Below are 22,949 nucleotides of genomic sequence, written 5' to 3' on the forward strand. Positions count from 1 at the left end.
TAATATTTTTCGGCGACTATGCGTTCTACAAATGCGGGCGACAGTGCTGCCACTTGCGGCGAAATTTCGAAGCTCCTTTCGGCGTTCGTACAGCGCCAATTAGTCCGGTGGCAAAACGCTGAAACTACTAGCCAAAATTACCGACAGTTGATTTTGGCTAACAGTTTGAGCGTTTTGCCACCGGACTAATTGGCGCTGAACGAACGCCGAAAGGAGCTTCGAAAACTTGCCGCGAGAGGCGCCACTCGTCCCAAATGGCGGTGTTTTTTAAATTCGTTCTTTTAATTTTTAACAACAAATAAACCGATTCTGCATAATATCGATTAATAAAACGTATAAAGTATTTAAATATAACATATATAACACATGGAATTTCGTATTTAGCTTTTTATTGTACGAATAAAGAATATTTGCTTCGCTTCATTTCCTATACGCATGATTTTTCGCAAATAAGTATCCAACACGATTCACTAGCGTCTCTAATTAGTGCTTAATAATGCATAAGAAATGATTGTTATTTACTGTTATCAATGTTTCATAATCTTTCATTTATTGTTATGAAAAACTTGAAGGAAACTTTTGGAGAAAGTCAGTGAGATCGATATAATATTTTACATACCGTTTATTTGATCGAGGAATTACTTTGCGTCCACTAAAGAAGCCAACACTCATCGTTCAGATCATTAATTTTTATCGGATGTGCGAATGATGCGTTTTCCGTTACCGAATCACCGATAGCGTACACAAGGCTCCGTTCTTATCTGTTTAAAGGAAAAACTATTGAATTTTTCGAAAACATAATGTCCCTCCGAATTTTTCATTATCATTATTATTTTTCATTATATTCATACACGTTGACGTAGCATACCAAATTTGTTACGTTATCTCTAATGTAATACCCTTTTCTATCGCCTCTGAAAATGCTTTGCCGGCGATTTGTAGTTGCGCTCTGTGCACAAATTGCGAGCGATGGATATGAATTCGAGTCTGAATTTAAACCGATCAACTAAAAGCTACTTAAAAGATCGCTAATAGGGTGTTTTATCGACGTTGCCGTATCTAAACGAGTCGCGACAATTGGATAGGTTCTCGAGTAATTCGTCGAGAGCAGCAGCAAATTTTTACAAAATTTATAATAACAATCTGAAAACCTTGATCTAATCGTTTCTCTCTCGTAGGTTAAATCGTTCGCTATTTAATCGCGCGCCTCTTTGTTCGTAGCGTGTCAGCGTTTTTCCTCGTCCATGAGAAAGACCGTTGTTTCGTAACAACGTTAATTCCGCGAAGATCCAGGGGGGATTCCCTCGAGCAGCGCGCTGCAATTACGAACGAACGGCGACACTTTCCTCCAGAAATTCCAGGACTGATCTTTTTAATCGAGTACGTGACACACATTATCTGCGTTTATCTACATATGTGACACGTATCACGGATTTCGTTATCGTTCTCGTTGGCCGTGATCTCCGTTAGGATTTTTGCTCTTTGTTCCCAAAGAGATCGAATAGTCGCTGGTCGATCAGTTCCGTCAGAACCACGAAATAGGAGGCACATCGGTCGCGGTCGCTCGATCGATCTTCTCGAGTTTCAAAGTTACTCAGCGTTCGAATTCGCAAGTGTTGAGACGAATCGAAATGGTTGAATCGACGCGGTATCATTTGAACGACGTTGCCCGAAGAAACGGCAAAGACGGTGCGGACACATGGATCGTGGTCCACGATATGGTGTACGATGTCACGAAGTACAAGAAAGAGGTGCGTGAAACGAGCGATCGAAAGCGTCGAATGATCATTCCAAATTGTATCTTTGCGCAATGTTGCGGCTTCGATTATTTTCTGTTCGCCGAAGCCGAAGAGAGAATCGAGTTGCTAATTATTTCAATTATCGTTCGTATCCCGTAAATTTTGCTCGCACAATGGACTTTATCGAAATTCGCATTGAAACGGCAACGCGAGGCCCAAAATTTACAATTCGAAGCGAAGCTTGAAGTGGACAAAATTGAAATTGATTTCAGCATCCCGGCGGTTTCGAATTGATCGACGAGTACGCGGGCCAAGACGCGACATCGGGCTTCGAGGATTTTGGTCATTCTTCGGAGGCGAAAAGCATGCTGAAGGACTTCCTCGTCGGAGAACTGGTGGACGTACGTCGACGATTCGAACTGATAAATCATAAACGAAGTTCCAACCGACGAACCTCCTAACAATGGCAATTTGTTTTTTCGTAGGAGGACAAAAGGGCGAACAGAAAGAACAAAAACGCGAATACCAATAACACCAAGACTAAAGGAAGAAGGTACGTATCGACGAATGAATTAAAAAATAATTAATTAGGTAAAGAAATTGTACGATTAAACGATCTGTCCAACAGCCTTTTACGAAGACTATGCGGAAGCTGTGGATCGTGACGTTTCGAACGGTTCGTTTACGCAACGGTTAATTTATTGAATTTTTATTCACGTTTCCCTTTTTACTACCGGCAAACGTACAGATCTAGTTACAAACTGTAGAGTAAGAATAGAATAAGAATTCGTTATAATGTGTATATATATATATGTATGTATACGTACAAGTTGGTATTTCTTTCTTAAAAAAGGAGGGTCGTCGTCTTAGGCGGTCCTGCGACGGACATGTATTTCGCGATGCATTGGCAGCGTGCTAAATGTACACGCGATTTCTAACGATGATCGGCGCGAGTTAATTGATGGCTTCGCTTGTACTTGTCTTCATTTTCTAATTTCGATTACGAGTACGATTACGATTACGATTACGATTACGATTACGATTACATGACAATCATCTAGAGATTCTACGACGATACGTTAACACTTTCATAACATTAATTAGAATATCGATTTGCGTCGAGCGATCCGCGTTGTCAATTACATATACGATAAGACCAAGTTCGTTGAAACTGACGTTAGAAATTGAAAACGTTTGCCGCGAATTGGCGCGAATTAGCAATAATCGTTTGCAGTCCAAGCGTGCGTAAACGAGGAAGAAACAAGGGACGAAAAAGAGGACGCGCGTACGACGCGTCCGTCATCCGCTGATAATTCGAGATAAAAATATGTCAGATTTTTCAACGAATCGTGAATCGATATCATCCTTGAGAAACTATCGGATATATAATCTGGAGAACAATCGATCTTAAACTAACGTTATCTTCCTTGTTCCGAGCGGATATCTATGCAAAAAATGAACAACACGAATCGAGACGCTTTTCGATCGGAATAAATTATGTTTTCTCTCGTTAACGATTGGTGCACACTGCCGCGTTAAAAAAGTGTAGCATAGAACACATTGTTATCTATACTTCGATAAAGTGAGAGCAAGCAAAGAGTTTGTAAACGTTCGAATTATTGGAAACAATAAAACAGCGCGATCGATCGTTCGACTTTTTCCTCCTTAACGGTCTAGATCTTTACAGCGATTCCAAAATTTTTGAGCAACAGCGCGCGTCGTCCGATACGAATAAGAGAGATTCCGCCTTGTAAGTATGTAATTTGTCTCGGTACAGACGAGTCAGCCAACGAAGAAAACCCTGTCGAAATTCATTCAGATCCATCCTCCCATAATCTGGCCGGTGGCTTTCGACTTTCCCCTCAGTTTCGTGGTGGCGACCGGTACGTTGTCTTCATGGGGCGCGGCTTTCGCCGCTCCGCCAGCTTCCTTCTTCTTCGCCTCGTCTTCTTTTTTCTTCTTTTCCTCCTCTTCTTTTTTCTTCTTCTTCTCTTCGTCGTCGGGCTTTTTATCGTCCGGCTTCTTGTCCTCCGGCTTCTTGTCGTCCGGCTTTTTGTCCTCCGGCTTCTTGTCCTCCGGCTTCTTTTCCTCCGACTTCTTGTCCTCCGGCTTCTTCTCCTCCGACTTCTTGTCCTCCGGCTTCTTCTCCTCCGGCTTCTTTTCCTCCGGCTTCTTCTCCTCCGGCTTCTTCTCCTCCGACCTCTTCTCCTCCGGCTTTTTGTCCTCCGGTTTCTTCTCCTCCGCCTTCTTCTCCTCCGGCTTCTTCTCCTCCGGCTTTTTGTCCTCCGATTTCTTCTCCTCCGGCTTCTTCTTGTCGGCCTCTTTCTTCGGCTGACTCGGGGCAGGTTTCTTCGCGGTGGCGGCTGGATGCTCACCTTCCGGCGATTTGCTCGCGGCGGCGTCCTCTTGGGGGTCTTCGGGGATCGGCGACGGGACTCTGACCTCCGGTTTACCCTCCGAAGACGGCGTCTTGTCCATGGCCCTGTCCTTGTCCTTGTCTTTGTCCACGCTGCTCGTGCTGATGGTCTTGAGCACGCTCTTCCGAAGCATAGGCGTCAGGCGGGGAGGATCCGGTTCGCCCTCGCGGATGCTGACCTTGGGGTTTCCGGTGCCCTCGGGGGTTTCGCTCGTCCTCTCCGCAATCGATCCTACGATTCGCGTTATCGAATTACCGACCGACGTCGACATTTTCATCGAACAGTCAACTTACCTCCTTCGTCGTCGATCCTGACTCTGCGCATCATGAACTTCGCGTAGGCGATCCTGGTGGTCGGCGTGACCTCCGACAAGTTCGGATTGTAATCGATCAGACGGTTCGGGTCCAGCGAAGCCAGATCAGGGTTCACGGCCTGGAGCCGGCGAATGCTTCGACGCGACGCCTTCATGCTGGCCTCGGTCGTGGAGCCGATCGGGTCGTTGGCGATGGTGTTCTTCCGCACCATGGCGTTCCAGTCCTTCTTCTTGCCGCTGCTCGACTTGCGACCGATCGCCTTCGCGATTTGACTGAACACGTCCCTCGGCTCCTTCTCGCTGGCGATCACCGCGTTCACTATACCCTCGACTATACCGATCTGGAAGTCCGTCTGCAGACGGCGCTCCATCACTCGACCCTTCTTGCCGGACACTGAGAGAATGGCAAGGTTAAATTTGGGAATGGCGAGCCGAAATCGAGTCGTCGCGCTTCGAAAGGCCGAACTTACGCGCCTCCTGCTTGTCGAGATACGGCGTCCTCATTCCGTTCTGCCGCAGGATGTCGATCAGCTCGTATCTCAGCGTAGAAATGTCCTGCCGGATTTCCATAACGTCGTCCTCCGTGATGCCGAACTCGTCCCTTTTCCTTTGTTCGGCGGTCACGTAGCGTCGGACCAGCAGCCTCATCACCGATTCGTGTCTCGCCATCGCCTTCTCTCTCGACTTCTTCTGTCGACCGTCGAAAGAAACGTCGCCGCCGGTTCAACGAATTATTACGAAAAATCTCCCTATCTGTCGCCGGCGCCGAATTCTAAAGTGTCGAGAGTAGCACGCGGGAATTGATTTCTTCGAGCCTCGCCGCTCGCCTTTATCGTTGCCGACACCTCGCGAGAGGGAGAGAGATAGAACGAAACTCGCGCGAATCGAGCGAAACTATGTTGCGTACTATGTATGTACCTTTTTTTCCAAATTATTAATCCCCGAGCTGATACGATCTCTATCGGCGCCTCTATCCCGTAAATTTGCAGCGCGCGAGACGTTGATCTCCGGTCGATTTTAATCGATCTTCGGTCCTGAGCGTCGCCGATATTGTTGTCGCTTTCGTCGCAAGTATTTTTCAAGTATAAACGAGAATGTACGTACGATCAGAGACGTTGTCTTCCCACCGGATTTTCCGCACGAGAACAACTTGTTGAACGATTTCGCTGTCGGCACCATGTTGAAAGGAGGAGGCACCGTGTCTCCGTCTTCGAAGTAGCTCATCCAAAGGTGGCTCCTGGCGAACTTCCATTCCGTGTCGGCTCGTTCCTAAGTATTTCGTAAGTCGCGCGTTCATTTCAACTTGTTTCTCGAACTTGTTGCGGAAAGATTTTCGATTTTCAATCTCGGAGATGCGATCTAATCTAATCTAATCTACGTGAATAATCAATCTTCCAAAATTGTTTGCAATCTCTCGAACACAATATTAAAAATAGAATCTCGAAGGAATTTAACGCGACCGGTGCGAATTAATTTGACCGCATCGCCGGAGTTAAGCAGCCGGTGTCAGCATCGGTCGGATTAATCAGGGTTACAGTAATGTCTCCCTAATTGACGCTCGAATTGTCCACTAAATTGGACAATTTGGGAAGAGGAGATACGAATATTCGAGCTTTTAGGGTCGTTTTTATGGTCATCGATTCTCAACGATTATAAAAACGGGCTGCAAGGCTTGAATAATCGTATCTCCTCTTCCCAAATTGTCCATTTTTCTGCACAATTTGGGCGTCAATTAGGGAGACATTACTGTAGTCTTTCCACGGTCGCGCAGTGTTCGATCTAATCTAAAGATCGATCTCGAGTCGAGGGATATTGGCGTACCGAGATGATTTGATAGGAATTCGACATCATAGCGATCAGCATGTTCAACAAGACGATTACGTTGATCACCGAGTAGGAGCCGAACATCAGCAGCGCCCAGAATCTCGTGAAGCTCTTGATGCCTGTCAGATCGAAGGACATCAGGTCTATCATGCCGAAGCTGGCCCAGAACAGCGACTGCGAAGTCTCGAACAAGCTGGAATTATTAACGATAACGCGATTCGTTGGTTAAATTGATCGAAGAAACGATATAAAAGCTTCGCGTTGCACATCGGAAGACGTACTTGGCGAAACGTCTCCAAATCGAGCAAGCCTTCTCCTGATTGTCGAAATCCGGCAGATCCGGGAAGTCCTTCATGTGATAACACTTCATCTTCTCCAGGTCCGCGTAGTACCACATCAGTTGATTCATTCCTGAAGAGATCGAGCTTTCAAGCATCTTCGAAAGCGATCGATCGATTTCGAACGGGCGTCCGGTGGTCGAATAAACACCGACGAGTAAATAATAGATAACGATGCTCACCGCAGCCGAACGCGATCAGCACCAGCGTGTAGATGAAGAAGAACTTGATAATGTCTATTATCATCCTCCCCAGGGAAATTTGGAGTGGCCCGAGGTGAGGATTCACGCTGAATATATGGACGAGCTTCAAAAAGCTGAGGACAACGCATTCGTATATTTATTCATTTGAACGTTTTAAACGCGATTCCGTCGGTTTCGAAATACAGTAATGTCTCCCTAACTTGACGCTTAGATTGTCCACAAAAATGGACAATTTGGGAAGAGGAGATACGATTATTCGAGCCTTCTCGATTTATTTTTATAGTAATAAATTGTCCACAATTATAAAAACGAGCCGCGAGGCTCGGATAATCGTGTCTCCTCTTCCCAAATTGTCCACTTTTTCTGGACAATCCGAGCATCGGTAAGGGAGACATTACTGTAATACGATCACCTGAAAATCATTCCGGCGGCGAAAGCTCCCTCCGAAAGCAGCATGGGATCGAACGCGTCCCATTGATCTCTCGGATACCAAGGATCCATGCCGCTCCAATATTCCCTCTGAGCAAGAAAACACGTTTAACCGCTGTTTTTAATCAAAGTTTCGTTTTAAAATGATGAAAACCATAAAGACGACTATACGCACTTGCACCACGATGAAAGCCGTGAGCCTCATCACGACCCACACCACGTAAAACACGTTCTGAATGAAATCCACGATGTTCCAAAGATCCGATACGTACTCGATCAACCCGTCCGACCACAACGATCTCATTTCTCCCAAGACTAAACCTAAAATTTTCAAGGCTCGTTGTGCCTACACGTGTCTTTCCAACGATCTGGAAACGGTAGGCAGTTGCGCGCGATACGATCGATCTTCTCTCGGCTGCGTTAACAGCCCCGAATAATAACTGGGCCGAGGATTTTACGCGTTGTCGGGTAAAGCGTGCAGGCGAAACATGGAACAGCGATCAAATTAAAGGAAACTACAAACGCGCGCACGTCGATTAGAACTTGTTGAAATGATTTAACCGTTCGAGTCCCAAGCAGCGCGACCGCGCTGTTCAGGTCTTGCGTCGCGATCAAAAGTTGCATCGACATCCGCGTGCTAGCAGAAAAAGCAGAGAAAAATTGTGCATTGGACTGGAAGAAAAAAAAAGGGGGGAAGAATCGTCCTGTCTCTCGATTAAAGTTCCCGTCGAAGCTGTGTTTAATCAGAGCTGTTTACTGAGTACGTAGATGACGACACCGCTCTCGACGAAACCAGGGATGCAACCGCGTTCCCGTCTCTTCCATCCGGCCAGGATCTCGCGCATCCACGCGTTCCCGAACAATTCGATTACCAGGTACTCGATGCGTTGCGATGCCATTCCGAGCAGCACTGTCGGAGAAAATGTTAATCCGTTTCGCATCTTGTCGCACGTTATAACACGATTATTCGACGGTTAATCGGTTCGCCGGTACGAATTTCCGGGGGAAATCCTGCGAGCAGTTCCACGGAAACGATTGTTGTCCCGTATCTACGGGTGTCGAAAATCTGCTCGAACTTCGCGAGCTTTTCCGCGCGAGGAGACATGGCGACCGGATAAAAGCTGCGATCGAACGGGATCGATCGCCCTTGCCCACGGAATTTGTCGATCGCGATCAAGGTTTTTCCTCGTTCGAATATATATTCGCCGGTGGCTCTCCGTCGCCGGATTTCCCGAGGACGACGAGAATTCGCGAAACTCGAGCTTACTGAGGAAGAACGCGTAGGAGGACGAGTGACAGATGAACTTGACGAACGGCTTCTTCATGAACTGGCCCATCGGCGAGGTCGGCGAGACCATGTAGATCGAGCTGTACACCGGAAACATGGCTCCCAGTTTTCCAACATCGATCAGCTGTCCGATCATGCTTTTACGCCTGAATCCCGGCAATCCGTCGTACCAAATCGCGGCCAACAATTGCTGAACGTTCGGATGGGCCACGAACTAGAGTGCAGATCAACCATCGAAATTATACCGAGAGACCGGATCGAACGTCTCGTTGTTCCCGAACGAATCCGATAAGAAGAGATCTCTCGATCACGGTAATGACTCCCTAATCGACGCTCGGATTGCGCACAAAAGTGAACGATTTGGGAAGAGGAGATACGATTATTCGAGCCTCGCGGCTCGTTTTTATAGTTGTCGACAATTCGCGACTATAAATGTGAACCGCGAGGATCGAACAATCGTATCTCCTCTCCCTAAATTGTCCATTTTTCTGGAGAGTTAAGGAGAGAGACATTGCTGTACCGACCGGAGCAGCGCGACTCTGTCAACGTCTCGCGCGGTCTCACCTGCTTCTGCTTGTACTTGATCGCGAGCTTGAGCCGTTCCAGCGTCTGTCGTTCCCCGGGCTCCCAGTTCTCGCCGTGAGGATTATAATTCAGCATTATCTCCAATTCCAGGGACGTGCGCGCGTGATCGACCAGCGACGTGGCGAAAGTCTGCGTCTGCTCTCGCATCTCCTGCGAACAAACGATTCCTCGCTTCGATCAAGTCCGCGCGCGATTCCCGAGGCCGAGCTTCCCTCTTTTCGAGCTTTCTTCTTCGAATTCTCGCGAAGGAATCTCGGAGTACGGCGCGGCGGATTCGCGCGAGCTTACGTTGTACTCGAAACGGAATTCCTGTTCCATTTGGCTGAGTCGTCGGAGCTCCCAGGAAAGCTCGAACGCCGTCAGAAGGGGATCCTTCGAGGACAGGGCGATCAGAGACGGAGACGTGAGGGCCCGGTACGCGTTTATGCGGGCCCGAGAGTGCCTCAGGGAGTCCTGCTCGCTGGATGACACGCACTCGTCGCAGCCGCATCTGACGATAACAGATGCAGGCGTGTCTCGATCATTTTCATCGACGAAATCGGTCCTCGGACGCGCGATCGCGATTTCCTCGAGCCTCGATTAAACCTGGGTCGCGAGGATCGGCGCGTGGCACGTTCCGACGCGAGCACGTGCCGCTCTTTTCGAATAACATAATTAGTCGTCCCTAATCGAATAACCGGGTTAGACGCGTCGACCGAGTATTGACACGAAGCCAGAAAACTCGGCATAACCGGCCGACTTCGATTTATGATTCGCGACTCAACACCATTACGGACAAACGTTTCCGCTAGTCTACTTCCTGCGATACGCGCCGCTCGACGTTACGACGATCGTTATTGGGCCCCGCGACAACGACGAATGATATTCCAATCGATTGAGACGGTAAAGGATTTATCAACGGCGGTGCAATTGGATTCGTTTGATCGGCAGAGCTCGCGACGAACGAAAATGTTCGGAAGGCGTATTCTCTCGTTCGCGATACCTGGCGTCGTGCGGGCTGGGCAGGGTCGCCCCGCGGTCCAGCAAAATCTTCAAAATCTCGTAGTTGTTCTTGTGTGCGGCCAAGATCAACGGTGTTATGTCGGGGGTGAAGTTGGACGACGATCTGTCGACGGCTTCCCAGCTCTGAAACAGCGGCAAGCCTCTGAACGCCTATTCGAACGTACAGTAACGTCTCTCTAATTGACGCTCGGGTTACGGTAATGTCTCTCTAATCGACGCTTAGCTTGGAAAGAAACATGGACAACTTGGGAAAAAAGAGGTACGATTGTTCGAGTTTTGCACCTCGTTTTTATAATTGTCGACGATCTGTCGCTATAAAAACGAGCCGCAAGACTCGATCGATCGTATCTCCTCTTCCGAAATTGTCCAGTTTTGTGGACAATCCGAGCGTCGATTAGAGAGACATTGCTGTGTACTCGTATATTTTCGTAGCGAGCGATTCGCTGCGAGAATTCGCGGCTTTCGAAGGATATGTCCTGCGAAAATCGATCAAACCAGCTTTCGGATTTCCGAATGGAAACGTTCTAATCGCAAGAGCGAAGGCGAATCTGTTGGACTCACGTAAGGCTGCCCAGCCAAGTGGTTGTTCTCCTCCCATTCCAGCAGGATCTCAACAGCCTCCACGTACTCCTCCTTTATGGCGTGTAAGAGCGAATCCTGAAGGAAGAGACCGAGGAATTATGTCCGGCGTGTGCGGTGCTTTTAAACGCGCGCGGTCCCAGCGGTGAGCGAGCATCCACTTTATCGAGTATCCGCATTCTACGGAAAGCGTTCTCGCCGCAGCCCGCGGCTCTCGGTTCGTAAAATATACACGAAAGCAGTCCTTTTGTTTATCGCCCGTGCCGCGAGAAGGCCGAGGACGGCGAAAGCTAACGAAACGATTCGCCGAGCGAGCGTCTCCGGTCGACGAGATAAAAGCTGCGCGGAATCCATCCTCCGTGGCTTCGCGATACTCCGAGATTTTTAATGTTCGCGCTACTAGACGCTACTAGAAACATATGGTAATCTAGCGGCGTCACCTTCACTTGGATCCCCAGATCCAGAAGCAGTCTGATCAGCTCGATGTTCTCGTTCTCGATCGCGGCGATCAGCGCCGATCTGTTCAGAGGATCCACGCAGTTGATGTTCAGGATCTCCGGGTGGTCCTTGTTCTCCTCCAGCAACCTGTTCGACAATTTCGTTCGACTACCATCTCGGAAACTGATCCTCGGAAATAGTTGCATCGCCGATCCTGAGAAGACGTTTCGCACTCTACAAATTCTGTTTCATTTTTTCCCGAGGAATTCCCAGAGACAAATTGAAGCGACGAGGGCTAGACGAAGGTGAAAGGAACGCTTGTCGCAGCGTGGAGAAAGTTCGACGGCGTTCGGTGGAGGAAAGAGGAGGACGGGGCCGAGGATCGAGGGGAGGAAGAGTTCGAGGAGGGTGCGAAAGGGAGCCCGCGGGTTTCGCGGGCTTCGCGAGCTTCGCGGATCGCGCGAGAACTCCGTCGTCGATTTATCAACCGCGGTGGCTGGTCGGAATGGTCGGATTACCTTTTGACAGTGGCACAATCACCTCGTTCCGCGCTGAGCAGGAAGTGCTTCTCAACTGGGCCAAGAGTGTAGTCCACGGGCGGCGGTATCGACTGCTCCGACGACGCTCTCGCCTCGTTCGCGAGCAGATTTTGCTGCGACTCGGACGGATTCATGCTGCCTTCTCGGCGGGATCCTAGCGGCGGGACCAAGACAATGCCGGGCTGGCTTGGTTCATCGATCCCGGATACACCTACGCATGCAGGATACAGGAACCGGGTGATCCTCGCCGGTCGTCGAGCATCGGAGCACCGGAGCGGCAAAGCGGCGGAGCGCGTGGGACGACCGCTGATCCTCCGGTATTATTTCGACCCGTGTTTCTACTCGCGAGAAGAAGTCGCGAATGCAGTTTTTAACCGCTGCGCGCCGGAAACTGGGACAGCGCGACCCAGAACCATTGTTTCCGCGATCGACAATAGCATTGTTTCGTCTTTCGGTTCGGGAAGTCCGGCGATTAATCGAATAACAACAACGAAGGAACAACAGCCGCGATGCGCCAGCTCGAAGACAAAGCCAGCGTTCTTCGAGGATAAACCGAGTCGCGGCAATTCTTTCATCGATCGCAACCGGAGATACGTTTTATCGGGAAAATTAAAAATCGTGCGAACAAATAAGCGCTCCGTCGATTCGCCGTGCTAGCCAAAGGTAAAAATGTCGCGCGGTCCGAGGAGATAAAATAGCTCCGGGCGCGCAGCTTTTGTCGCGCGAAAAAACGGTTTAAACGGATCGTTTAAAATATTCAACCCGCGAACCCCTCGGGTTCGTTCGACAGAGCCGAACGAAAGCTGGAAAACGTCCGTTCGAGAGCTAGAAATCTCTGATCGCGTTTCGAGAATCCTTCGGGAAGAAGATAGATGCGATTTCGGCTCTGGTTTCCGCGGACGACGTCCGAAGCGCGAAAGCTTTTTCTCCGGTGCTTTGTGCACGGTTTCCGATATCGATCGGTTTCCGACGAGCCGAGCATTACCTTCGAATTTCGTTCGGTGGGTGTCCGAGCCAGCCGCTGCGCAACAATTTCACTCGGTTCGGTAGCTTGCCCGGAAACCGCGTTTCCCAAAGCGTTAACGCGTCGCGGTCGCGTACAGTGACGTACTTTCCGAAGCTCGGATCACGGTTTACGTAAAATCGTCGAACTCGATTAAACGGGGCCGCGACGAAATTCGAAATCGCCGTGTCGCTCGACGCCGACGAACGAAACGTACGCTTTTTTTGCGGCAGCGGGAACAGGGACGGATCATCGCGTTCGTCGTTAAATCGTTCGCGATCGTCGCGCGAGAAAGCTAAACGTTAAATGCTAAACGATTACGAGCTCGTCGAGCTTCGTAGCGCTTCGATTTGTTCTGAATTGTTCGAGCAGAATATAGTATTGTCTCTCCAATTGACGTTCGGATTGTCCACAGAAATGGACAATTTACGCGACCGAGACGAACGACGTAAAAATGGAACGAGCTGTTCGTCGGAGTCTGGAATACCTTCTTGGCAGCAGGTGTCGGCTAACGGGGGCCCATGGCAGCGATGACGAGGTCGCAGAGGGTGTCGGCGAACGTCGTCAAGCTGGAGCTAGGCCGCGCGAACGATACGGAATAAAGAGAAAACCGTGCGTTCGCCAGCTCTAGATAGTTCAGGGAAACCTTAGTAGATCGGTCAGCCGGGGCATGGATTAAGCACAAACACGTGGATCGTATCGGATCGTGCCAAAGAGAAGCGGCCAGTCCCGGCCCGATATCACATTGCGCATCCACGTGCACGAGACTCGATCGACGGAGCGCGTTCCCAAAGAAAATCCCAAACGGATGCGTGCATTTGGAACGACCCCGAAAGACGCGATTATCTCGGATATTTTCTTACGAGAGACGGCTATTCTTCTTTCGTTTCTCGAGCGCGAGATTCTGAAAACACTGGCCGTAGGTAAACAGCCAGCGCGTTACCTAACACGACCGAATAATGCGTCGGAATGCAAAGACGAGCTTCGATCGGATTTTGCCGGAACGTTCTCTCTTTCGTCGGATCGGACCGCGGTTCTTTTTAGAGTCGAAATGAAATAAATATTTTTTCGCACGGCAACGATTTCTGGGAAACTTTAATCGGTCGCTCGACGAACGAATTTGATGGACCGGCGTTGATAGAAGCCAATATTCGTACGTTTCCAGCGTTTCCTCCGAAAAAGGGCCGGCCACGGTCGAGCGAGATCGTTCTTCTTCGTTTATCCGCGTGGGTGTGTAAACACGTACAGCTTGTAACCCGATTTTTTGTTCGTCGGTCGGTCGCCTATTTGGGGCAGCATTTAGAGGGGTTGCCTCGTACGTGCTCGGACCGCGGAATAGTTTCGGACAGGATTGAGAGAAATGGCACGGTTATGGCCGGGGCAAGACGAGGACGTAACAGGGGACCTCGTTTCTTTTAATTTTCGATGGCCGCGGAGTGCTGGCTTGTGTATCGCGGCGGGCCGGGCCGGGCCGGGCCGGGCCATATCCGAAGGAACGACGGCGGTGGCGTCGAGGGAGTTAAAGTTCCTTCGTGCTTCCGCGCCTTCGTCTCTTCCGTCTTTATCCGGAGGACGAGAACCTTCCGAACTTTTCGAATCTTCTCGACAGTTTTCAACGCCTCGCCGGGACTGGAAACTTCGTTTTCATGGTAACGCGTGTCGAGTCCAACGGAAGCCAATTAAGATGTACGAGATGCGGCACAAGCCGACGTAGCTAATAGCTACGATAACGACCGACATTCCACTTCGATGCGACGAACGAAACAACGAAAGAAGAACGGTACGCGAAAGAAATATAACGTTGCTCCCGAAAATCCGGGAAACGAAACGAGTCCGTAAGAAAAATGTTGATCGCTCGCGTACAAGATTACGCAGCTGTTGCGCGCGAATTCGGAGGGCTCCGAGTGGTCTAAGAGACATCAATTCTGATCTGTATCGGCCGAAAGGAAGTCGGTGTGTTGCGGGCGGCGGGGGGTTGGTTGGGTAAAGCGTGCAGAGAGAAGAGAACCAGGTTTCCAGCCACTTTTTTTCCTTTAATGTATACGCGTGTATTAAATTTACATTCACTTTAAGAACGACGTTCAAGGTTACAGACAATGCGCATTACCGTAATTCTAATTCCTATTCGTAATTGGAGGGTGTCGGAGAGAAAGATGGCCGAGTCCGTCGCAATTTTTCCACGTCGCGCAAACGTTCGGGGAAGCGAACGCGGCGAGCTCGTTGTTGGTCTTTTCAGAATAATCGAGAGATCTCGCCGGTCGACGAACGAGCAAATTTTTGCACGGAATTACTCGAGAGAACGGATAAAAGCGGAAACGTTCGAACGGAGGTTCCCGACGTTACGCCGAGCGTGCAACATTGTTCTCGACGTTCGCCGACGAGATCGACGCGAGTCGCCGGAAAAAGAAACAGACTCGGCCGCGATTCCCCGTGGACCCGCCAATTGCGAAATGGAACAACGGCAAACGCGCCGTTTCGACAATCACGACACAGTTTCCCGGAGCGACGGCGAAAACGATCCCTCCGCGGACGCGTTTGTCGCAGCGAATCGGTCCGCGAGATCGTCGCCGGCGTCGGAGCCGTTCAACGATTAAATCTTTATATGTACATTGAATACGCGGCGGAGCAGGTGGATGCACATTGAGGTACCCGGATGAAATACCTTGGAACAACGTTATTCGTCGGCGATGCCGCGGCGCTGTCGCGACCCACGAAAATAATCCGAATATTCGACGGATCTCCAAAGAATTATTCCGCGTGCTTGTTCCGGGCAATCGATTAGGCATTCGTGGGCGAACCAAGATTCTTCGCGGCCACCGATGTATGTACAAATCGCGGCCCGAACGATTATTCGGCGAAGAGCAATCGTTCGACGGTCGACGGAAACTACGACGCGTAGAAAAACCGGAATAAATACGTCGCGGAAGCGATTCCCGGCGCAGAGGCAACGGGAGCGCAAATGAGATTGCGAGGAGCACTATCGGTAGGCAAATGAGGCTGACCTCGGCAAGCAGATCGCGTTTCTAATCGAATGAATAAAGGAGAATGGCCCGCGTCCGTGGGCCGCGTCGCGGAGGCGAGATCGAATTAGGCGGAAATGGAGGCGACCGCGACGCGACGATGGATCCGAGATAACCGAATCTTCGGATCGGCCGATGGAATAACGTTGCCCGTGAGAATTCGCAGGGTCGAGCGCGACGATGTGTCGGGAGGACGTGGCGTTGTCCCGTTCGCACGGACAAATCCCCGACGATGTTCGCGATGGATCGTTTCCGGTTGCCGACGGCCCTCTTTACTCGTGCTTAGAGCCGGCACGCTCCTCGAGAAAGTCCAGCGCGTTTCTGTGCTCGGCGTCGAAGTTGCTGAGCGCGTCGCACAGGCGGAGTAGCCTCGCCTCGAACGGCTGCAGGCTGCTCTTCGTCTCCTCGTTCACCACCAGATCCGAGCACATCGTGGTCACGTCGATCTCCAGGGGATAGGTCTGCGAGTTCCGGCCGAATCTGTCGAACAAGATCGTTCGCAGCTAGTCGGAAGGGTTAGGTGACCGATCGGCTATCGGTTTCGCGCGATCGCCCCACGACGAAAACCTGTAGACCGATTCTGTCTCGAGCTACGCGCGTCGTCCGACCGCGTAGACGGTCGAGCTACTCGTCTGACAGCGCTCGCGCAAGCTACTTGCCCGATCGTACAACACCGGCCGGAGCTACTTGCCCGATCGCATACCGGCCGAAGCTACTTGCCCGATCGCACACCGGCCAAAGCTACTTGCCCGATCGCACACCGGCCAGAGCTACTTGCCCGACCACAGGCTGCCCCGCCCTACTTTTCCGAGCAGAGAACGGCTTCGCGTTGACCCTGCATTATTATTCGTCTTGCCGAAATCTTTTCGTCGAACCGAAGATCCTGTTGGCACGATAATCGACGATCGCGCCGCGCCGATATATTTGTCGAATAAACCGTCGATGCTAGGTTACCTACCGTTACCGGTCCGCTACTAGACCGTCCTAATATGTTCGGCTAACCGTAGACCACGGTAATCTAGTTGTTCGATTGTACTGCGGGGCTGCCTAATCTACTTGGCTCTCCATTGGCTCCTCGATTCACTTGCCTATTCATAGTTCCAGTTGTCGAACCAGCCCGATCAGTCTCCGTTCCAATGCATACGATATTCATCCGACCGATGTCGCGCGCATTTATCGACGCCTCGATTCGCTCGCACGCTCGCGAAGCTACGCGATTCGAGAGCTACGCGATTTCGCATTCGTTTCTTATACGGCGAGGCCACTCACCTGATGAAATTCAGGTCGTTCCTTCTAAGCTTGTAGTCCCTGTCGCTGCTCGGGGCCGTCTTCGAGTCCGACCTGCCGAACCTGATCACAATGTCCGGCGACTTCCAGCGGGGATATCTGTTCACCGGCGAGCTTCCGTCGCTCTCCTCGCCGAGCACGTTCTCGCCGTGGTTGTCGGGATCGCTGCGACCGAACCTGATGAACGACGAGCCCTTGTTGCTCCGTCGCTCCTTCGAGTCGGCGTCCTCCGGCCGGCTGTCGACGCTGTGCCTCTTCAGCACGTACTCGAAGTCGCTGGGAACGTTCTTGAAGATCCTCAGATTCCCGTCGGCCTTCAACGGCGTCAGTATCGAGGAGGAGACTAGCAAGCAGTTGCAGAGAAACGGCAACACGTACAGCGACGACAGCATGGTCTGTTGGCAATAAAACACACCGCGTTCGATTCGTTCCGATTCGGCTGCTGTCCCTTGCGATTCCGAAAGGCCGGCGATCTTGCGTAAAGATCGGCTCGAAATGCTCGCGAGGGAATCGATCGCGCGATGCAACGAGCGATGATGTTCGAAGCGGAAAGAGTGTACGACGTTGGACCGATTCGAGAAGGTGCGACAACGATAAAGAAATCGTTCACGTAACCCGACGCGCGACCGGCGACATCGTTATTGCGTTAGTACGCAGAAAGCCTTCCATTCAGCCGAGAACACAATGGCCGAGCAGTTGTCAAGATCCAAAGTATCGTAATCGAACAATGACCCTCTCTCCCCCGATTCGTTCGGAGACTGTTTCCTTCGGCCTATTTTTCGTTCGATGTTTATCCGCCGAGAGTGGATCGTGAGAGAGAGAGAGAGAGAGAGAGAGAGAGAGAGAGAGAGAGAGAGATCTATCCAGGACTCGGAAGTTGTGTCGGAGTTTGATCTAGAAACGAAACGACGTCCGTCTTTCTGTGCCGTCCCGGAAGGAGAACAATGCAGACACACCTGTTGTACCTCTGTGAAACGCCGCGATTTTCTTCTCGACGGCTCGAGAAGGGATCAACGACTTCTCGATTAGTTTTCGAGTATTAAATACTCGATGCGAAGAGCCACGAATGAAATCAAACGCTTCCTTCTTTGACATCGTTATCGTTCGATGCAACCAAATTCCATTTCGCGCGATCTGGTTAAATAATCGACTGGCAATTAAATAATCGAGGATCGTGGAATAAAGCGATCGAGATCGGTCCTTTCGACGAACTTCGCGTTACCTAAGCCCTTGGCGTAACGGAAAAAAGGGCTCGCGCTTGGATCGCGCAAATCTAGACTGGGTTTATCCGGCGTAACAATGCAAGGTATGAGATCGGATACGATAAAAGAAAATGATCGATCGCGCAGCCCACACGGAACCGGTGACGCACAAGTTTTTCTTGGCGATGGCCGAAGGTTGGGCGACCGAAGGACCTGGATGCGAGAAGCGGCGGGATTATCGGTTGCAGCCAAGGGACACGGTCCGCCCCGCGATAAATAATATCGGTCTGTTATTAGTTGTCTTAACAGGATGTTTAGTAATACCCCGTTATACCGAGCAAGATTAATACGTTGCCTTGCGTTACTTTAATGAACCGACGCGGCAGGTCACCCTTCGTAATGGCGTCGCCTGCAAACTTATCCGACCTACGTTTCCGTTAAAAAGCCACACGTTTACGACCGGCCCCTGGCAAAAACGCGTTTATGGCCAGAGAATAGACTATGAACGGTCTACCTACGCGACGCGGCTCGTTATTATTATTTATTTACGCCGGAACGCCTTCGTCCTCCCTCTTTCTCTATCTCTCTCTCACTCTTTCACACTCCTTTCCGTCGCTCCCGAAAAGCGAGTTACCGTCTTCGCGGTTGATCCAGAAAAATTGGCACGATTTTAACGTTATTACGGACACGAAGAAGAATCTTCTAGTGTCGCGGAAGAAGAGGAATTTGACGGATGGAACGCGATACTGCTCGCAACAGAGATAAATACAAGCGGGACGCAGAAGCAGCAAAGACTACGAAAGAACAAAGAAGACCGATTTATTTCTCTCTCGGAGGGATAGCATTTTTTCGTGTCGGTATTAACGTAAAATTCCGCGGTCGTGTCGTACTGTCGCGCGCCGTATGCCGTTCGCGCGATTAGGATGAAAAATTGACTCGGCAAATTGTGTCGCGACGCCGCCCCTGGCTGCTTCCTTCCTTCCTGGCGACTCGATAGCAATTCCTTTGGACGAAGTTGCGAAAAAGGAAGCAGACGACGACACGGGAAGTTTTGACGAGAATTTTAAATACTTCGCCGAGACGAAACGCGCGGACAGATCGGCCCGCGGGGACTGCTTGCGGAAAACGAAACGCGATTAATTCGAGCCGGGATGGGAATACGCGGTCACGCGAATTCCAACAAAGGCCGAAAGGAATTGCTAGACTACGGAAACGATTCCGCGTTTATCGAACACGCTATCGAATGAAATTCGGCCGTTCGAATGCCGGAACCGTCGCGTCGGCCGCTGAAAATTCCTAGTTTCGAACGATTTCGACGGAGTCGAGGGGCCGAGCTGGCTGAAATTTTGCTCGATGTTCGCCGTAGCGACGACTAAATTGATTTATACGTTCGTTGTATGGATGCTCCGGTCGTGGAAAATACGGAAAGAGAGTGAAATACTGCGGCCAAAAGCATGCGAAAGCACTCGATCGCGAAACGATGTATGGAATATTCGATGTTCGACTTTGCGATTGTAACGAAATATTTTGTAGAGCAATTATCCGAAGCCGGTATAACGATTCGCGTCTGTAACGATCATGTTCTTGCGCCGTATTTTTCTACGAGACGTTCGAGGAAAACGATTATCGAAGTTTTAATAAAAATTTAATAATTTGTCGAAGTTCGAAAGATAGAGATTCCAGGATAAATCGACCGTTAATTTACGTAAATCCCGTAAAAATTAATTCGGGAAATAGACCACACACTGTTCTTCGCACTCGATGTCACTGTACCAATTCGGAATACGCGACGGAACGTGCGACGACTAGAAAATAGAAAAATTGAGGCATTAAAAGACAGAGTAAATAAACACTCGATATCTCGCGAAACGCGCTCGGCATGCATACACTCGTAGTCTCTGTGTACCCAATCATGAAAGCAAACGAAACTCCAAATCGATATAAAATAAAAGAAAAAAGAATTTACAAGGTGGAGAAGAAAGATGTACAAACGATCGCAACAGCGATAAAATCGAATGCACAAATACGTCGCGGACGCAGTCACCATATTGTAAACGTTCCGGGTGACTGTGTACTTAATGGCGAAAGCAAACGAACGTCCGAATTGATAGAAAACAAAAAGGAATTAAAAGATGGTAGAATGCGAAAGGTATCGAGAAAAAATACACAAAAAATGGAGGAATCGCGCTATCTCGCGAAGCACTCGCGTCGACTTTGGGCCGGGGGTGAGTACAACGTAAAATACAACGAGCAAATGGAATTCGAAATGCCAAAGAGTCGTTTGTACACGCGTTTGTTTCTACGCCGTTTTAACGGTGGAGTCGCGAAGCGAAAAAGGAATCGCTGGTTAAATGTTAAAGGCGAACGTTTATCCGGTAACGATAAGAAAACAGATGAATTTTTAAGATAGAACGGGAAATGAAAATTCGCAGCGAGTACGAGAAGACAAGATTTTTCGAAGGATTCGCTGGGCATCGATGGTGAACGAACGAACATCGAGATGGTGCGAGAATAGATTTGATAGAAAATTAAATTTGCGAGAGGCAGGGAGAAGGGGTGTAAGAATTGCGGAGAAATTTTGCAGAGAAAAAAGAAACTATAATAAAGAATAAAGGAAAAAAGAAAGGAACACAGAAGACGCCGCGTGGCACTCACCATGTCGTAAGTGTTGGGGGTGCGTGTGGACGACTGCCGGAGTGTGACCGGATCTGAAATTCTTCTCGCGGCTTCCGACGGAAAGAAGAGGTGCGAAAAAAGGAAGGACAGATGCTGTATCGCGCGTACGACGTCGCGGCGGCGTCGGCGACGCTTGCGGCCTGTTGCTGGTTGGAACGAGTGTGTCCGGGGTTAGAGATGACACCCTTTATATAGGGGCATCCTCGCCGCATCCCCGCATCCTCTCTGGCCCGCGAGACAGAGAAACGGGATAGCCTCACCTGAGTTATGATTGGCCGAGCGTACAACACGATACCTCTACATTATTTTGATTCAATTACACCACCGGCTACCGACCTACGTAATCCCCCCTTTATTATTTATGACTACCCCGGCGAATAATAATCATCATCGGCACGGAATCTAACCGACCTGCCGCGGCACCTTTCGAACCATCGGCCGCCTTCGCAGGATCCACCGACGACGACGACGACGACGACGACGACGACGACGACGACGACGACGACGACGATGACAACGACCACCATGACGATCTCCTCGCCGATGGTTGCCGCGCGAACGATCCTCGTCGTTTCTCCACCGCTTCTCTTTCTTTTTCTTTTCTTTAAACGTTCCGATCGTTGCCTGACCATCGCTCGAACATAGATTCTGGCATCCTTCGATCGACGAACAATTTCTTCGTCCGCGTCGAGTTTCGAACGGAGACGACGGCCTCGAGGCTGGCTAAACGTTGGCTTCGCCGATTCGAACGGAGATGATGGGGCCTTGCGGACCGATACAGCGCTTTTCGAGCTGTATCGATCTTCCAGGTAAGGGTTCTACGACGGCCTTGGGGCTAATCGTCGTCGCGCGAACGCCGAGCTCCTGCGATCGAAACGAAGACTTCGAGTCTTCTAATCGATCGGTGAGCAACTTCTCGATTCGACCTGGAAGACGAAGACTGCAATTCCGACCGATAACGCTTTAATCGCGTTTATCGAGAGAACCGATGATTTCCAGGGATAAGGACAACGGCGTCGAGAAAGGTAACTTCCGGGGAACACTTTTGGAGAACCACGGATTTTAGATAAATATTAGCACGTGGAAGCCGGTGCTGTTTGTTTTTAATCATTTGTTGTGTATTTGTTTTTCATTCGTTACGCCCCCGACCCCGTTTATTACTGCCACTTCCGTGAGCTTCTGGCGGCGCGCTCGGACATCCTTGACAGGATCAGCAGTCTGCGGTGATTCGATGAGACTCGTGCCTTTGTAATCCTCGATGATGCAGCGTGCTTTTCGAGCAGGTGGGTCGAAGGAACCGAATAAAATGGTTCGTTCTCGCGAATCCGAATTCTTATCGATTCTGTCGTCCCTTAACTCGAGCGAGATCGATAAAGCGAAAGCGAGGACTAAATGGTCCAGCAGCCGTTCTGGTTCGTGTCTGGTCGCCTCTGATCCGTGCAGAAACGGTGTCGGGCCCGATTCTTCGTCGAACGAGATAGAAGATGCTCGTAGCGTTTCGAACGTTGAAAAATGTCTTCGAAACGAAATGATTGCGTAGGAAATGGGATGGACAGGTCTGCGGCGAAGTCAGTGACAAGCGAAAATTCCGACTTTTCAAATGAACTTTCTTCGAAACAGCGGCTTGATTGATTTTTCCCTGGAAAATATCAACCTTGTTTTTCGGTAATCCTGAACCGCCCTGTACGGTCTTTCGTGAATGGGGAACGAGGTGCAACAGGTAGAGAGACTCGTTTTCTAGGGTTGAATCTAGGTCACCCGTTTCCCATTGCGAGGCAACCATCGCGGCACAGGTGCGATGATTTTATTTGTCATTTTTCTACGATGTTTGTATGTATTCGGACACGGTTCCGTACACCTACAACTAGAAATCTCAATTTAGTTTTGCGTGGCGATCTTCAACAGACAAAATAAACCATTCGACTGTAATATTCGTATAATCGACGTACCAAGATATCCTAATCGATGAGCAAAGGAAATTAACAAATCTTTCTCTTTATTTCTGTTGTTAAGGTAAGAGGTTTGGAAATGGCTTTATGGTACGGGCGACCATTTATGAGTTTTTTG

At 49.9% G+C, this 22,949-nt stretch overlaps 3 protein-coding genes across 4 annotated transcripts; 1 reads left to right on the top strand and 2 right to left on the bottom strand.

The window, feature by feature from the left end:
* The first annotated feature begins 1,382 nt into the window (after nucleotides 1–1,382).
* LOC117227371 (cytochrome b5) lies at nucleotides 1,383–3,408 on the top strand. The gene is made up of 4 exons (XM_033482541.2): nucleotides 1,383–1,751; nucleotides 2,012–2,140; nucleotides 2,225–2,292; nucleotides 2,368–3,408. Exons 1-4 carry the CDS (start codon nucleotides 1,632–1,634, stop codon nucleotides 2,402–2,404), a joined length of 354 nt encoding a protein of 117 aa, XP_033338432.2. The 5' UTR covers nucleotides 1,383–1,631; the 3' UTR covers nucleotides 2,405–3,408.
* trp (transient receptor potential) lies at nucleotides 2,433–13,312 on the bottom strand. Of its 2 annotated transcripts, none has more exons than XM_033482525.2 (18): nucleotides 13,185–13,312; nucleotides 11,674–11,905; nucleotides 11,158–11,302; nucleotides 10,700–10,795; nucleotides 10,119–10,261; nucleotides 9,425–9,626; nucleotides 9,116–9,286; nucleotides 8,531–8,765; nucleotides 8,021–8,173; nucleotides 7,439–7,584; nucleotides 7,247–7,353; nucleotides 6,814–6,947; nucleotides 6,575–6,704; nucleotides 6,291–6,486; nucleotides 5,574–5,738; nucleotides 4,940–5,156; nucleotides 4,450–4,863; nucleotides 2,433–4,387 (listed from the first exon to the last, which is right to left on the bottom strand). In XM_033482525.2, the coding sequence occupies exons 2-18, from the start codon at nucleotides 11,826–11,828 to the stop codon at nucleotides 3,555–3,557; spliced, it is 3,642 nt and encodes a 1,213-aa protein (XP_033338416.2). In that variant the 5' UTR covers nucleotides 11,829–11,905; nucleotides 13,185–13,312; the 3' UTR covers nucleotides 2,433–3,554. The 2 variants fall into 2 exon arrangements, with proteins under 2 accessions (XP_033338416.2, XP_033338415.2); XM_033482524.2 differs by having other exon boundaries at nucleotides 4,940–5,159.
* A 1,397-nt stretch (nucleotides 13,313–14,709) lies between these two features.
* Nucleotides 14,710–21,036, bottom strand: LOC117227400 (FMRFamide-related peptides). Its single transcript, XM_033482585.2, has 3 exons — nucleotides 20,862–21,036; nucleotides 16,987–17,399; nucleotides 14,710–16,197 (listed from the first exon to the last, which is right to left on the bottom strand). Exons 1-3 carry the CDS (start codon nucleotides 20,862–20,864, stop codon nucleotides 15,990–15,992), a joined length of 624 nt encoding a protein of 207 aa, XP_033338476.1. The 5' UTR covers nucleotides 20,865–21,036; the 3' UTR covers nucleotides 14,710–15,989.
* Nucleotides 21,037–22,949: the final 1,913 nt, after the last annotated feature.

This window comes from Megalopta genalis, chromosome 5, assembly GCF_051020955.1.
Source record: "Megalopta genalis isolate 19385.01 chromosome 5, iyMegGena1_principal, whole genome shotgun sequence".
NCBI classification, from domain to species: Eukaryota; Metazoa; Arthropoda; class Insecta; order Hymenoptera; family Halictidae; genus Megalopta; species Megalopta genalis.

Excerpts from the sequence above, each read along its gene's own strand:
- LOC117227371 (XM_033482541.2), top strand. The coding sequence starts at position 1,632 with ATGGTTGAATCGACGCGGTATCATTTGAACGACGTTGCCCGAAGAAAC. Across the intron at positions 1,752-2,011 it reads TCACGAAGTACAAGAAAGAG|CATCCCGGCGGTTTCGAATT; the intron begins GTGCGTGAAACG and ends AATTGATTTCAG. Across the intron at positions 2,293-2,367 it reads ACCAAGACTAAAGGAAGAAG|CCTTTTACGAAGACTATGCG; the intron begins GTACGTATCGAC and ends TCTGTCCAACAG.
- trp (XM_033482524.2), bottom strand. The coding sequence starts at position 11,828 with ATGAATCCGTCCGAGTCGCAGCAAAATCTGCTCGCGAACGAGGCGAGA. Across the intron at positions 7,585-8,020 it reads TGTCGTCATCTACGTACTCA|GTTTAGTCTTGGGAGAAATG; the intron begins GTAAACAGCTCT and ends TGAAAATTTTAG. Across the intron at positions 6,948-7,246 it reads GCCGCCGGAATGATTTTCAG|CTTTTTGAAGCTCGTCCATA; the intron begins GTGATCGTATTA and ends CGTTGTCCTCAG.
- LOC117227400 (XM_033482585.2), bottom strand. Across the intron at positions 16,198-16,986 it reads AACGACCTGAATTTCATCAG|ATTCGGCCGGAACTCGCAGA; the intron begins GTGAGTGGCCTC and ends CTTGTTCGACAG.